The sequence below is a fragment of the Galeopterus variegatus genome, unplaced genomic scaffold (genome assembly GCF_000696425.1).
Source record: "Galeopterus variegatus unplaced genomic scaffold, G_variegatus-3.0.2 Scaffold338, whole genome shotgun sequence".
NCBI lineage: Eukaryota > Metazoa > Chordata > Mammalia > Dermoptera > Cynocephalidae > Galeopterus > Galeopterus variegatus.
The window spans coordinates 156,713-173,528 of record NW_007726449.1 but is presented as its reverse complement, the minus strand read 5'-3'; the positions used below and the strand labels follow the sequence as shown (position 1 = coordinate 173,528).

General features: G+C 35.4%; 1 protein-coding gene across 1 annotated transcript in view; it reads left to right on the top strand.

Annotated features, from left to right (window-relative positions):
• The first annotated feature begins 7,482 nt into the window (after nucleotides 1–7,482).
• Nucleotides 7,483–16,816, top strand: part of ZDHHC21 (zinc finger, DHHC-type containing 21) — a 57,054-nt gene continuing 47,720 nt past the window's right edge. Inside the window, exons 1-3 of the mRNA XM_008567720.1 lie at nucleotides 7,483–7,621; nucleotides 13,416–13,614; nucleotides 14,874–14,972. Coding sequence (XP_008565942.1) covers nucleotides 13,461–13,614; nucleotides 14,874–14,972 — 253 coding nt within the window. The 5' untranslated portion in view covers nucleotides 7,483–7,621; nucleotides 13,416–13,460. The remainder of the gene's footprint in view (nucleotides 7,622–13,415; nucleotides 13,615–14,873; nucleotides 14,973–16,816) is intronic.

Below are 16,816 nucleotides of genomic sequence, written 5' to 3'. Positions count from 1 at the left end.
TCCACACATTATCTCCTCCTATGGCATGCAGACACAAAGATCTAGCTCCACATTACTGCAAGCAGTTTAACCTTCCCAAAGTACGGTTCAGCAGGGGTGAGATGGGAGGGGTTTCAGCAGATCTCTGGAGTTTGGTGAAGAGAGCAAATTAGACCAGGAGGCAGATTATTTGCATTGTTGAGACAATTTATCTTTCCTAGGTTGCAGGGATGAGAAAAGAGGCAACTTCTGGGGGTCATTTGAAAAACTTGTTTGGGGCCGGCACCATGACGCAGTCGGGAGAGTGCAGCGCTGGGAGTGCAGTGTCGCTCCCGCCATGGGTTTGGATCCTATATAGGAATGGCCGGTGTGCTCACTGGCTGAGCGTGGTGCGGGCAACACCAGTGCAGTGTCGCTCCCGCCATGGGTTTGGATCCTATATAGGAATGGCCGGTGTGCTCACTGGCTGAGCGTGGTGCGGGCGACACCAAGCCAAGGGTTGCGATCCCCTTACCGGTCACGGAAAAGACAAAAAAAGAAAAAAAAAAAAAGAAAAACTTGTTTGGATGTGGATTTAGGTTGCTAACAGGAATAGAGAAAAAGAAAAGACAAAAAAAGAAAAAAAAAAAGAAAAACTTGTTTGGATGTGGATTTAGGTTGCTAACAGGAATAGAGAAAAAAATCTTCAGTGTTTGGAACATCCCAATAGAGGGTCTGAAGTGGGCAAGACCATGCATGCACTACAGTGCAGTGCTTTTCAATCTTTAAGTGCATCCGTAGGGATCACCTGGCGACCTTGTTAAAATACACACACTGATTCAGCAGGCCGGAGATTGTGCGTTTCTAACGAGATCCCAGAGGATGCTGACGCAGCAGACCTCCCTTTGAAGCAAGGTACCGTGGGGCATCCAGAACGCGTTAGGGGAGGGAGGCCTGTTGGAAGGAAGGAGGATACAGGCAGTCCCCAAAGATAAGGCCCCTCTCCTGTCTCTCCGGAGGGAGGAACGGTGAGGATGTGGGGACGATGAGAAGGACGGCCGAGCAGAGCTGGGAAGGGGCGGTGGGGAGCGCGCGGGGGCCGAGGTGCGCCAGGTACGCCGGTTGCGGCGACGGCGGTGGCGGGGCATGCGGCTTGGGGGCCGCGGCGCGGTTCGGGGCTTTCGGCCCTCGGCGGCTTCCATCGCGGCTGCGGGGCGTGAGAGGAGACGGCGACGGCAGCAGCCGATCCTCGCGGCGCGGGCGCGCGGGCACGCGGACGCCCACTCGGCCGGTCCTGGCATTCCGGCTCCCGGAAGCGGAAGGGGCGAGCGGCCCGGGACAATTTGTAGAGAAGATGTTGAAAAATGTTTTCAAGTTTTTATGAAATACTAGTTTTTGTGTCTCATCAAAATTTCAAATTTCAAAGTAAAAGAGACCCCTTTATTCTACAAACTTGGATGTGGTCTAGCAATTTAATGCATGGCTTGGTAGATGGAACAATGGGTTAAGATATGGATTCTATTCCTTGGCTTTACTACATACAGGGGCCCAGTTATGCTATTAAAATAATAGAGGCCCAGTGCCCCTTCCCCATTTACCAGGTAGGAGTAGGCCCTTGATTACTGATTTTACATCTTCTTTAGAATGCCTTTGAAGACAGCACTCTATAAGTAAACCCAGGGTTTCTTGGTGCCCTCCTCGCCACAGCCTTGGCCTTTCTCAGAGCATCTTCTGCCAAAGCTGCAGCCACCCGCCAAGTGCCTCTCCCGTACCTGGTGGTGGGTGGATGCCTGCTCTAGTCGCGGTGACTTGGGGTAGTTAAAAAAAAACAAACAAAAAAGAATTTGTGCCTTGAGTTTCTCGCTGTAAACTACAGTTTCCTTCTGTGCACCCCTGCCCAGAGACCTGCTCTGGGAGGCCGGGTTTCTCTGTGCTATTCCAGAGCCTTTCATTCATTTCCAGACCGCTGGTGTGAAGCTGCAGAGGACTAGCAGGAGGAGAAATAGTTTGCTTCCTTTTTGACCTTCCCCCTCTTCTCCCCGAGATTCCAAGGGTGGTTTCGAGAAAATGGTTTTTGGATGGCAGTAGTTTGCACTTGCTACTATTCAGTATAATAATAGGTCGCTGGATTTTAACTTGAGAGACCATTTAAGTTATGGGGTTTTTCAAGCTATATTTGGGTCACGTTTTAAGATCCCTTGTGACTCAGTGGAGGATGTCTGTACCTCCAGGGCTAAGAGGACCCAACCAATTATTATTTGAAAATATGCAATATAGCAGTCCATAAAAGCACAAGAGGAAAAAAAAATCAAGGTCATTGTGGGAGGGTCATAAATCATAGTATAAAGTTACAGTCTAAAATAAAGACGACTAAGTATAATTAAGTGCAAGTTAAAAAGATGTGTCAAATGAGTCCCTGGCCTACTATGCTAATACGTGCACTTAAAAGAAATTCACTACTTTCCTTGTGGTTAAAAAAATAAAAAAATAATAGTTACCATTTGATGATTGCTTAGTATGTGCCATTCCTGGATTAAAAGTCTTTTGGTGTGATATCTCATTAAATTTTTTCAACTCTTTAGGTTTTATTTATTTTAAAGATTAAATTTAGGTACTCTATTTTGCCTTTTTTTGTTTTTTGAAGAAGAGATGAGGTGAGAAATCAACTGGAAAGAAAGAACCAGATGAGATTTGGTTTTGCAGAAAGAAAAATTAGATTCTAGTCTCATTTCTGTCACTATCCAGTGGTGGGGTGATGGGCAGGTCAGTGACCCATGTTTTCTCATCTGTGAAACAAGGGAGTCAGATTAAATTCCTTAAGGCTTATTTTAGCTTTTCCATACTTATTGAGCAAATACTGTGTTTGTAAATAATTTAAGACCCTTTGACATGTTGAAGATATATTTAAAACACTTATCTTACCAAGTATTAGTAAAATTATATCAAAATGTAAGTAAAAATATATGTAATGCCATAACTGTTTTGGTGTAGTACTATTCCACAATTCTTCATTTTGGATGTGAACAATCAGATTGTATTAGGTCCCTTCAAACTGTAGAGATTTCTAACATACTTTAGAAGCTATAGTTAGAATAAATGAAATAGAGCATAGTTTAAAGAAAATGATAAGAACTGTGTCACATTGTCTATCTCTGGGGCGCTTTGCTTAATAAAAGAAATTTAAGCATTTAAAAATATATATTCATCAGCTTAGGTTAACAGGTAGGTTCTAAAACAAGAAGAAATAATCAGTGAATCATAAAATTTTTACTTATTTGCCCAGTGCCTGATTTCTTTAACTCATAGTGACTGATTCAGAACTTCTGGAAAAGCGCATGAATAAAAAAATGCCATGGATTAGTGAAGAAACTGAGAAGTCTAGTAATGTTTCCATGGAGCTTTTTGCTTGAGTTGTAATTGAATGTGAGTCAGTGAAAACTTTTTGAGCACAGGAGGCTACACAGTGGCAGCATCAGTACTCCCAGGCACAATAGGGAAGGCAGAGGAAAAGCTATTTTTATTGCCAGGGGGGTTGTTCCCTAAATTCAGTTTTACCTTTGTATTAAGGAAAACAGACATTTTACTGTATATTGCTTTAGTAAAACATATGTTCAGTTTTGCCCAGAGTGTAGTGATTTAAAGACTCACTCTACAAATTGGATTCTTTTTTTTGTCTTTTTCATAACCGTTAAGGGGATCGCAACCCCTTGGCTTGGTGTCGCCCACACCGCGCCCAGCCAGTGAGCGCACCGGCCATTCCTATATAGGATCCGAACCCGTGGCGATGCTGCGCTCCCAGCGCTGCACTCTCCCGAGTGCGCCATGGGGCCGGCCCTACAAATTGGATTCTTGAAGCCATTGCTGGTGCATGTATGTTATGCTTTGACACTTTGCCCGTCCACATTTTTACAAAGTCTTTCTGGAGAACTCTTGATTCAGAATTGCCTGCTTTAATTATACATTCTTCATTAGCTTCTGAAGTCAAGTACTGATTTTCTTCCATGCTTCATTCCTTAGCTCACCAGTCCTGCTTTCACTTGAAAGAAATTTAATATAGGGGCTTTAATTGACTATTTTAGATCAAATCTCTAATTTTTGGTTTTCTGCTTGAAGACAGCAGGCCAACATGTGGAAATACAGCTTCCCTACATACCTAGATGATACTAGCTGAAAGGCTGGGATGTCTGAGGTTTATCTCTGAGTAGCTCACAGACTTTGATATTAGAGAAAGTAGATAGCTGGAGTGTGCATAAATTGTTTCACTACTTTTAATGATGGGGACCCAGAAATATTGTTTCATTCTGGAGTTTGTTAAGCTAGAAGTAAAACTCATCTTTAAGTTTCTCTTTTCTCCCTTCCCACACTCCCCTAAAAGTTATTATTTTGTAGGTGCTGCTGCTTTGTCAATTTCTCATTTAAGCATGACAACGCCCTATTATCCCCATTTTACAGATGGTCAAACTGAAGCTTGAAAAGAAACTGAAGCTTGAAAAGTGAATAAGAGGCTGTGTCATAATTTGAACATTGCTCTCTATTTTTAACATTTGTGCAAGATTAATTTTCTTCTCTGTTGGTAATAAATGAATACTTATGTGGTATTTTCAAAATTGAATTACCTCATCATTAATTATTAGAGGCAGCTGTAGCCTGATATTTTAGGTAAAATTATTTAAATATTATGCTTGACCAATTTTCAGAGTAGAATAAAATCAGAAGTCAGATAGCTTTATAAGTATGTTTAAAAGTATATAGCTGAAACTTTGTTGTATAAATTCATTTTTGACTGTAATTAATACGTTTTAAATTTTACGTATTCTTCTAATATATTTGCCATTTTCTCTCGGTGCTGTGGAAAAAAAATTTTTTTGTGTGTTTAAAACCTTACCCTGTAAATTGTCAATTGTATTCTTTCAGACATAGCAATGCTAAAAATATTTAATGGCATTTTATAGTTCTGAAACTTTGGGATATTCTTTGTTATCCCAACACTTTTTGGAATTTTTAAGCCTAGCATTAGTTTTATACCCATAGATGAGATTTGATTCCACAGTGATGGTGGTGGTGTTGATCTAGCACTGAAATGTTAGTCTCATTTCAGATGCTATGTCTGCAATATTGCTGTAATAACTGTAAATGTAAAGTAGGATTTTTCTTGATTTTAAGCCAGTGAATGACGGACATTTGACTCATGGGTGATTGGCCTGTGCAATTATTAGCTAATAATGTTACTGACAGCAAATACTGTTTTGCTGAAACACTAGGAAGTGACCCTAGACTCATAGTCTTAGCATCATTATTGACTTTGGCCATATTTCAAAACATTTTATTGAACCACATTTAATTATGTTTGGAATTTTTTCTGGAAGAAGAATTAGTTCATTCGCCATTGGAGTAGCAGTTCCTTAACTTTGTCATTTTATATTTGCCTCTGAGAAGCAAAGGTGCAGCCAAGGAGACTACTTTAAATTAATTTAAAAAGTTAGGGTAGAAACCAATTATTTTTGACAATCTAAGAGTCATGGACCTTAGAAAAATTAGCCATGGAAGAAAATAGAGGGTTTTTCCCCCACTAAATTTATAATGCTAGTGACTTTGATGTATTTTTCACATCCTCAGTATGTGATAGCCTGCTGTGGCTGTGCTAAGCAGCATGCTTAACAAACTCTTAACTTGTCCTTTCTTTCCTGTCTTGGAGAACTATACCATACTTCACTTAGTCACTTAGCCAGATACTTAAGAGCCTCCCCCACTAAATTTATAATGCTAGTGACTTTGATGTATTTTTCACATCCTCAGTACGTGATAGCCTGCTGTGGCTGTGCTAAGCAGTATGCTTAACAAACTCTTAACTTGTCCTTTATTTCCTGTCTTGGAGAACTATACCATACTTCACTTAGTCACTTAGCCAGATACTTAAGAGCCATCTCAGAATCTGTCCTTTGCTTCCAGTTGATCACTAAGTCCTATCTAGTAAGTTCTGGATTTGCCCTTTTCCAGCATGCCTCCTCTCTTAAGTGTCACTTTTTCTCACACACACACACACACCCACACTCAATCCCCTTATAAATAAGTTACCATTTTGGGGGTGCTTCCCATGTGTCTGCATCATTTCTCGCCTGGGTAACAGTAACCCTAGCTTGTTACATGTGGTCGGTTTCAGTGCTTCCAACCAAACTCAGCCTTCTCAAAGTGTTGCTATTCTTGTCAACATGCAATTTTGATCGTGGTATTTTGGTGCCTACAATGCTTCAGTGATTTTTTAATGTGTTCAGGGTGAAATCCAAACTCATTGGCACGGTTTAACAGTGTTTTTCAAACTGCTGTCTACTGTGGGTCATGAAATCAGTTTAGTAGGTTGTGATCAGCATTATGTATTTTCATTAAAGTGAAATAGAATAAAATAGAATAGCAATATTAGAGTGAGTCATATGTGGTAAGGGTAAACATTTCACTAAACGTTTTTGGTTTTTCATATATTTCTGTGTGTACTAGTAATGTTGTAAAGTTGATTTCTTAGAGTTGGTTGTGGTCAAAAGGTTGGCATGTCTTACCTCATTCTTCCATACACAGTTATTCTAGTCATTTCAGTTTACTTAGGTTTTTCTCGGCCTGTTTTATACCTTTGTTTATTCTGCTTCCTTGGTCTGAAGAGCCCCCATTCTTCATCTCGCTAATTCACAGGCTTTACAGTGTCTGGGAATCTTTTCCTGATGGTAACTTACCGTAAGAAATATATTTTGTAATGCAACTCCATACACATATAAATATTTGAATACTTGAAAAAAGTTCTATGAACTGATACCCTTACTATGTGAGGTGCATTCTTGCCTCCTTGTCCCTTTATCTTAGCTTGTCTTACGTAGTACTGATGTAGTCCGTCTCCATCGAGGCTCTTTTTCATCTATAGCCAGTGCCAAAGGATAGTGTGTAGTTAATAAATGTTGATTGAATTAATAAAATAGTGACTAGGTATATGTTATGTACAACTCTTTATAGTATTATTATTTTTTTAAGCTTGAACTGTAGAAACTCACTTTTTTGGTTGATTCTCTTATTGGTTTCATTATAGGAAGATGAATAACTTTTTTTTCTTAAAACATTTTAAACTAAAACTTCTTTTTAAAACACTTTATTATCCGTTTACTAATTGTGATTAGATACTTTTAGACTCACATCTTGATAGATATTACACTGCATTCTGTGACATTAATGATCTCAGAATCTTATTGTTATTTTGTGATTTGTGGTCAAGGAAGTTTGATGAAGCCCGAATGCCGGACACATAATGCTTATTTGATTTTATGGAAATTGGGTGGTTTCAAAAGAGAAAACTTTCATGTATAATGGTAATCATATGCACATTCTGGGGGGACGGATGGGATATGAAAGCTCAGAATTAGGTGGAGTTGAATCATCTTTTCTTATTTCTGATTTTAAAACATTTGTAACTGGCATTTTCAGAGAATATTTAGCTGCTTACAATTTTTATCTTTGTGAGAGATCATTATTTGTTAAACCATTATTAGGTTCTCATGGAGAACTGCTATTGAAGAGAGATCCATTTGGTGGGATGTAATAATAATAAATAAAGAATGAATCAAGAGAAAACCTCTAAATGCAAGTACCAGAAAAATTACAACACATCTCAGTGAATTTGCAAGTGGTAAGTTTCCATTTGATTTTACATGGGAATATGTTTCTGAATTATGTGGCATAGTATCCCTGGAGTCTTATGTTTAGATGCACTTAATTGTTCACTTGCAAATACTAGTTTATGTTCATTTAAAAATTTTCATATTAAATTTTAACTAAACATATTTTCTTATGTAAGACTTTTTCCATAGAGAAAAGAAATCTGTAAATAAAATGAGTTTCAGAAACATCTTTCTGAATTGTAAATCTTATTTGTCTTTACAGTTGATGCTTCTGCATTGCAGTTTATAAAATACTAATATTAAAAGCATTTAATTTAAGGATAATGTATGGTGATAAAGATAAGCTTGAATTAAACATTTTGTTTGTAAGGTTGTTTGTGTCCCTCGGCTATCTCTGCTTTTCAGTTGGTTGAAAAGATTTTATTTTTTTTGTTTTTTCCATGGTAGATTTTTTTTGATTATGCACATTCATGGTGAAAAGATTTTAGAAGTATACAAGTTTATTGTTATACTTAGAAGAATACATAAATACGTACATAAATTGTGAGAGTCTTTCTCCTTACTATTCTTTCCTCCCTCAGCCCGGTGATAACCACTGTTAATAGTTTGGTTGGTATGTTTTCTTCCAGACTCTCCAGTCTTTTTTTTTATATATATGCAGAAATTGCTTATAAATATATTTTTTTCTAATAAAAAATGTTCTTACTATTCTTTCCTCCCTCAGCCCGGTGATAACCACTGTTAATAGTTTGGTTGGTATGTTTTCTTCCAGACTCTCCAGTCTTTTTTTTATATATATGCAGAAATTGCTTATAAATATATTTTTTTCTAATAAAAAATGTTCTACAAATTATTCTATAACTTGCTTCCCACCCCAACATTTCATTTTGAAAAATTTCAAACAGAAGCATTGAAAGAATTTTACAGTGTAACATTTGAATGCCCATCACTTAGATTCTATAACTGATGTTTCACTGAACTTCATTACATATTCATGGATGTCTCTGTCTATCCATAAGTCCACTTTATTATTATTTTTGGATCCATTTCAAGGTAAATTGCAGACTTTCTCTACATACTTCAGTGTACATATCATTAACTAAAGTTGAATATTGTTTTACGGTTTATTTTTTTAAGGTAAATTTACATACCATGAAATGTACCAATCTTAAGTGTTCATTTGCTGAGTTTTGACAAATTCATGCCCTCGTATAACTCAAACTCCATATCAAGATATAGATCTTTATTAGCACCACAGGAAGTTTCCTTATGCCCTTTTGTAGTCTGTCTTTATTTCCCTATCCCTCCAGAAAAACCACTGTTAAGATCTCCCCCTCCCCACCAAAGATTTTGCCTATGTAACTTGCTTTATTTAATTACCAGTTTGTTGTGGGCAGTCATATGCAGATCTATATCTGCTTTTTTTGTTTTTTCCTTTTTAAAAAAATTGCAATAGCTTGGAAATAGTCTACACTATGGATGTATTATAATTTACTCATATTTGATCATTCCACTTTCTGTACATGAACATTCAGATTGTGTTATATTTTTGTGATTACCAAAAGTACTGCATCCTTGTGCCTCCTTGTATGCATGTATATATATACTTGTATACTCTCATGAGTATTTTTGTAGATATTACTAAAAATAAAACTGCTGGGTAAAGAGTTTTACATTTTGATAGATACTGCCAAATTGCCCTCTCAAAATGATTGTATCAGTTTACATGCACGCCAGAAATGTATGATAGTGTCCTTTTCCTTATACCCTCTCAACATTGGATGTCATCTGTCTTTCTAAAAGATCAATCTTTTTTTTTCTTTCTGTGAATTGCCTCTTTATATATTTACTTGGTATATCTCTTATTAGTCATGTGTCATAATATTTTTTTCCAGTGATGCTTCATCTTTTGACTTTGCTTTTGGTGTGCTTTGGGCTTCAGATATTTTAATTTTTATGTGGTCAAACATGGCTTATGGCTCTTGGTTGTGACAGCTTTCCTTATTCTAAGATTATAAAGCCGCTTGCTTTTCTGTTTTAATAGTTTTGCTTTTTATTGAAATTTAGAAGAAAAAGAGAAATCAATGTGAACTGAGGTGCCAGGGAAAAATTCATATGGAGAATGAGTTTCAAACTGGCCTTGAAGTATGAACTGAATTTAAAATAGAGTAAGCAGAAGCAGAGGGGCATTTCAGACAGAAGGAATGAGTGATGGAATATATTTTTCATATTCAAGGAACAGTAGAAAGGTTACTTTGGCTGAGGTAGAGAGTCATATGAAACTAAGTTTAGAGATAGACATTTGGCTAGATTTTTGTTAATTATTTTGGCTAATCTTTATGATTTTCCAAAATCTACATTCTGATGTTATAGTTTTCTGTCATATAGTATTTTTCTGTCATTTTCTTTTCATAATAACTTGAATATTCTTCCTGAGGAAAATATGTGATGAAATACAGTTGCATGGAAAGGCAAAAAAGGAAACGTGGCATCCCATCAGAATAATTAGAACAGTGTAAATATTTACTCAGCCTCGTTTACTAGAGTTGAATTACAGTTTCTTTTTTAAAAGTTTGTGCTGTAGTAATTTACATCATTATGATGTTAGTCACTGCACTCAAGTATAGTCATCAGATAGCAATCTTAAAAAATGTTGAAGTACCAGTATATCTACTAGTTACATCAAAGTTTGAGTTATGAGCTCACCATTTAATATACAAATTAGTATGTTGGAATCTTTAGCTAATGAAAGTATTTTACAAATGCCGTCCTTAAGACCAGGTAGCAGCATTGGGTTCAGTTCTGTTGCTCAGGATGTGTAATAGTTTCTGTTCAGCCGTAAGCCACACCTCCTGGTAGGTAGTAACTGAGTGACATGATCCTGCAACTCTGCCAGTTACGCGTTTGTGATTGTCATCTGATTTGGAGCTCTTGGAAGACTTCACTGTTTGCTTCCAAGGATTATGTGGCACTAATTTTTACTAATCAGGTATTTTTAAAAAGTATTCAACATCTTATTTGTTTATTGTTTTATTTTTTTATCCTGTGCTCACTTTTCCTTGGGGTTGCTTGTTCTTTTAGAGCTTGTCATCTATATATGTTTACATCCAGGAAAAATGTATACATTTTTAAACTATACTTTTCACGATGTAGTATTTTCTGTTTTGAGGGATCTCTTCTAGTGATAAGAAAAATTTTTTACTCTCTGGTAGAGGAGAGTAAAAATAGAGTTGAAAAATGAATGAGTATTTCATAATTTTGCCACTTGTTTTGCTGGCTTGTGTGCTGTTCTAAGTTAATAAATTTAGAAATAAGTAGTGAAATTACTCTGTACTATATAATTATTGGAGTTCATATTCTGTTTTTTAGCACTGAATAGAACTGAAACATTAGAAAAAAGAAAGGTACATGAATTTAATAATATTGACACGTTGAGAGACAGAGTCTTCTGTCCTTTCTTTTAGCACTTGGTGGTTGGCAAGACTGTAAAAAATTAACATTCCTTTGACTCTTTCTCTTTTTAGCTGTGTAGATTGCTTACCATTTGTATTTGAGCTTCTTTAGTGTTAAAAATAATGATACTTACCAAATTAAATAGCATGCTTTATCCTCTCTGACTTTCCTCACTTTAATAATATTGATTGATCTCTTCATTTTCTAATTTTACTTATTTTAAAGGCCTGGGAACTATTCCTATCTTAGAATTTGTGCAAAAGTACTAACTTGGACCATTTCTGATGTAAACCATTTGGGTAGTATTGCATTTGAGTTCTTGTCTTTTTTGCTGTTGCTGCAGTATTTGCAGGTTCTAGGGACAAGAGGATGGGGCTATTCCTTTAAAATTAAGCATTCTTTAATCTTTTTTTCTCTTTGTTTTGGTAGCTTTATAGCTTTGAAGATCATTGGCAAGGCCTCTAGGGGATGGCACAGCGAGGCTCTTCAAATTGATGATAAATTATTCTTAGAATGAAGTAGTCTGGGATATAAGCTGAAAATCTGGAGTTATTCTTGATTCCTTCCTCTGTAACTTCTAATATCTAATCCATCAGTAAGACTCACTCATTTGATTGTGTTTCTTCAATTAGTTCCTTCTTCAAAAGTAATTTTGGCTTTTGTTTTCTCTTAGTCTAACTGATTTGTCTTTAATTTTATCCTCCACTCCAGAGCTTCAATAAAAGTATGAATCTACCATTTTAACCCCCTTCTTCAATAGCTTTCCAATGCTTAGGAATGAAATCTTAGTATTCTAACATGGCATCTTTATGTCCTTCATGATATAGCCTCGTATTTCTCACCACTGACTCTCCACAGGAGACTTTATAATTTGTGATGGCGGTCTGTAATACTTCCCACAATTTTTGCTCTGTACACCACCTACTCTTCCTTCTGTTTGCAGTATCATTGCCACTTTTCTTTGTTTGCATTTACTCATCTTTTAAGACTGAACTTAGGTTTCACCTCTTACAGGAAGTTGTGCTTTTGAACCCTGATTTAATAGTTCTCATCTTCTGTGTCCTTACATCTTGACCACAAATGTGGAACTTACCATATTATATTAAACCTTTTTTATGACTCTTTTTCCCACTAGACTGTTAGTTCCTTTAAGCAAAGACCATGTCTTCTTCATTGTATCTACAGAGTGTAGCAAGTGATTGGTATTTAGTAGAGGCTCAATTAATATTTGTTGAACTAAGTTCAACTCATTGTGGTAACATTGAAGTCTTAGTGAAGTTCCATGTGTCAGTGGTTCCTAGATACCAGTCAGCTGTATCAGATACCTGGAGAGCATTTTAAAACATTTTCTGGGTTTTTGAGCTTTATGATTCAATAGATCTGGAATGGGGTTTGAGAATATGTATTTTTAAAAGTGCCCCAGTTGATTCTGGTTTGCTTACAAGTTTGAGAACCATTGTCCCAATTTATAATTACACCATTATATTTTATGTAAAAGGTACTCCCTAGATGTTGTATAGTAATTTATTATTTAAGCTTTATATCTACTGAAGTATGGATATATTTTAAGCCACTTTTTCAGTATTATACGTATAGGAGTATCTTAATTCTTTAAATATCTCATTAGGTTATCTATTGGTGGATTGTTGACACTCAACTGAAAAAAGGCCCCATTTAAACAAGTCTTCTTGAATTGATAGTAATGAGATTACTCGGGCGTCATTCCATGAATTTTAATATTTTTAGCAATTTGTAATTTTTCAAAATAATTTAAAAAATATTTTATTGTTAGACTAAAGTACACAACTCTTAAGTGTACAGCTCAGTGGGTGTTTACATATGTATATACCCATGAAGTACCACCCCAGTCAAGATATAGAATATTTCTGTCCCCTCAGAGGTTCTTCTCATGTTGGAGATTATACATACCCCTCCCACCACAAGATAACCACTCTTTTGACTTGTGTGACCATCAGTTATTCTTACAATTACAGCTACTAAAAACTTTTGTACACATCTTTTGTTGGACATATGCATTCATTGCTCTTGGGTTTACACATTGAGTTAAGGGAAAACTTTGTGTTTTAACTTCAGTAGATAATGCCAATGTACATACCCTTGATAGCAATTCATAATGAGCAATTAAAATGAAATTATTTGAAGCTTATGATGAAATTTGAATATCCTGAAATTTCTCTTTATTTTCTAAAATGTTTATTATGGAAAAAAAATCAAATATAAAAAGAAAACTCAATATATGTCATTTTATAGTTGCTAGAAATGCAGTTTTGTTTTAGTTAAATAATTTTTCCTATGTAAGTAATTTTATTCTTTTTTCCTTTTCCTTAGGATCATCTTTTTTTTGTGGTTGGCAGGCAGTTATAGGATTGCAAAATGGGTCTGCGGATTCATTTTGTTGTTGACCCACATGGTTGGTGCTGCATGGGTTTGATTGTCTTTGTCTGGTTATACAATATTGTTATAATTCCCAAAATTGTCCTCTTTCCTCACTATGAAGAAGGACATATTCCAGGCATATTAATAATAAGTAAGTTTCTAAATCTTTGTTTTTTTGTATAATTAAAGGTTTTTCTCGTTGTAAATGTTTTTGGAGGATAGTGCCACCATGATAACCTTTCTTTAAATATTTTTAATATTTTAGTAGTGCTATTATTTACTAAATTATGGAAGTTTTTAAAAAGAATGCCCTTTATATATATATATATATTTGCAGTTAGATAAAAGTAATATCTCCATATTTATTTAACTTTGCAAAATGTATAAAGACCATCTTGTTAAAAAACTTACATGGTAGTGATAATTCGCATGTCTGTGTGTATACTTAATGTTTCTATTTTGTACTTAATTGCAAAGGTGGAAGTTTTAAGAACAGAGATGGTATACATTACTAGGAAATGAGAATTTCATGATGCTAAAATTATTGATTATGAAGTTGAGTATGATAACACTTTGAACTTCTAGATAATTATTTTCTACTATAGCCTATTGGTGATGGCTTACTTATGATTAAAAGAATCAGATAGAAATGATATATTTTACAGGTACATGACATTTACAATTTTCATGTGTATTAACTCATTTGACCTCACAAGAGCTATGAGAAATATAATCTGTTATGCAAATGATATCAATACTATGCAGTCAGTCCTGGAGTCAGCGCTCAAACTGTTTACTTTTTCATGTACAGAGTGTTGTTTTTTATTACCCCCGGCAAAATGCCTATATTCTTATTAATTTAAAATATAGAATTATGGTTACTTAGCCTATTTTCCTTTACTGTTATTTTTTTCTGGTTACTAATTTTAAAATGCAAAATTTTCTCATTCTTTGTTCTCAAATTAAGTATCTTAAGGTTGATCAAAATGAGCAATTGAACATCACTAATTCAGAGTAATTTTGAAGGTAGCTAGTTAGAGTTAATGAAAAAATTTAATTGTAGAATATTTTTTAAAATGCCGTTTTGATCCTTCAAATATAATACAGGTAGTAATTAAAAACGAGCCCTTTCATTTATAACATTATTGATAGGGAATTACTGTTAATAAACAATCTCATTTGTAACAAGTTTTTAGTTGTTATCATGCAAAATAAAATTAGTATATTTAAGATAATCCTCTTGGCAGTATTGTTTGGTGAGTGAAATAGTCATTTAATTTTTCCGTCTTATCTTTTGAAAATTATCATAATGGTGTTAAATAAAATATGCATTTTAAACATATGCTTGTTGATCAAATGTTTTGAAGGGTTAAGTGACTAATTTGTTTATTTAATTTATTTATTTTAAAGTATTCTATGGCATTTCCATATTCTGTCTGGTTGCCTTGGTGAGGGTCTCAATAACCGATCCAGGAAGACTCCCTGAGAACCCTAAGATCCCACATGGAGGTATGTTACTCTTCGGATTTATCATTTTGCTGATGCCAGAATTATTCTTTATCAATGTATTTCATTGCCTTTAATATATATTAGTTATTTATGTCATGTAACACCACTTTCAAGTCTTAGCTGACATGTTTCTTTTCTAGGCTTCTCTATTTAAAATTGCAAATCACTTCCTCCTCTCTCACAGCCCTCCCACTCCCTGGCTCTTCTTTTCAGTTTACTCTTTAATTTGTTTGTGTCCCTCCTCCCATTCTAGAGATATAAAAGCTCTGTGAGGGTGTAAATTTTTGTTTGTTTTGCTCTTTTCATTTGTTCAGTGCCACAATCTTAGTGTCCAGAAGAGTCTCTGTCACTTAGATGCTTATCGCATGATATCTAATTATCTGAGAAATATTTTTATTTAAGAAAGGATTTTCTTGATGCTGCCACTTACCTCATGATATTGTAAACATGAGTATAATACCTTAGAGTAAATATTTGTACCGGTACAGACAGTATTTGCCATATATTTCTCCAAGTTCTAACCATTAATGAAAAATTTGAAAACCTTTTATTCTAGTGTCTGTTGAAGGTGATTTTTGATCATCCTATTGCATACCAACAGTTCAGATCACAAAAATGAATTTAAAATATGTTGCTTGTTTCATTACATACCAGATATATAGCACAACCTGATTTATCTCCTTTCCTATCTGAGTTTCACTTTTTGATTATTTGTAGTATAAGCTTTGAGAACTCTCTACACTTTGTGCTGGTAAGAAATTTTTATGTCTATGTAGAACATTATAAAACTGGAGTACTTTTTATAGTAATTTAGTGGCTTCCAAACTTGCTACACCTTAGCATCACCTGGAGAGCTTTTAAAAATCTTAGTGTTTGGGTCACACCCATATTAAATAAATCAGAATGTCTAGGGGTAGGAGCCAAGTATTAGTATTTTTTGGAAAATCCCAGGTGATTCCATTGTGTAGCAAAGTTTGGGAACCAATGCTGTAATTCCTCATGAAATTAGATTGACAAGTCACTTGTAGACACTGCTGTAAGTCCTGATTATTGTTTTTTGAAAACCATCATTTAGAGACTTGGCTTTGTAAATTTAGAGGTTAGATTGTAATATTATACTGATATTTATGTAGCTGTAGAAGTTTCTGGCATATATTGAATATTTAGTTTTTATTAACTTACAGAAACAGCACTGCAATTTTGCTGTGTGTGTGTGTGTGTGTGTGTGTGTGTGTGTGTGTGTGTATGTGTATGTGTTGTGGAGTGGTTGGGAAGATAGCACTTGGCAATCTGTATAAAATCTCGCTGCAATTTTGCTGTGTGTGTGTGTGTGTGTGTGTGTGTATGTATGTGTATGTGTTGTGGAGTGGTTGGGAAGATAGCACTTGGCAATCTGTATAAAATCTCTCTTCTTCCCAACTGGCCTAGCCAGAAGCTCTCCACAAGATCGCATACATGCATTATTTACTTCAACTCTGAATTCTGGTGGCCCCAGAAAATCAAAGGAGGAGGCTTTTTCTAACTTAAGACCCATTTCTGATGAACTCTTTAGTTTGCAGTAGTCAAATACTGAAATGCCTATTCTCCAAACACTGCAAATCAATGAAAGGGGCTAGGTAGGAATTATTTCATAATGAACATCTCACACGTTATCCAGAGGAAACAGCCACTACTCAGTGAGTTACAGTGACATAGTCATGCAATTAGATTGTCTGGTTTTAAATTTTTTATTTATTTTTATTTTTTATTTTTATTTTTTGTCTTTTTGTCTTTTTTCGTGACCGGCAACGGATCACAACCCTCAGTGTCGCGCCCGTACTGGACCGGGACCGGCCACGGGATCG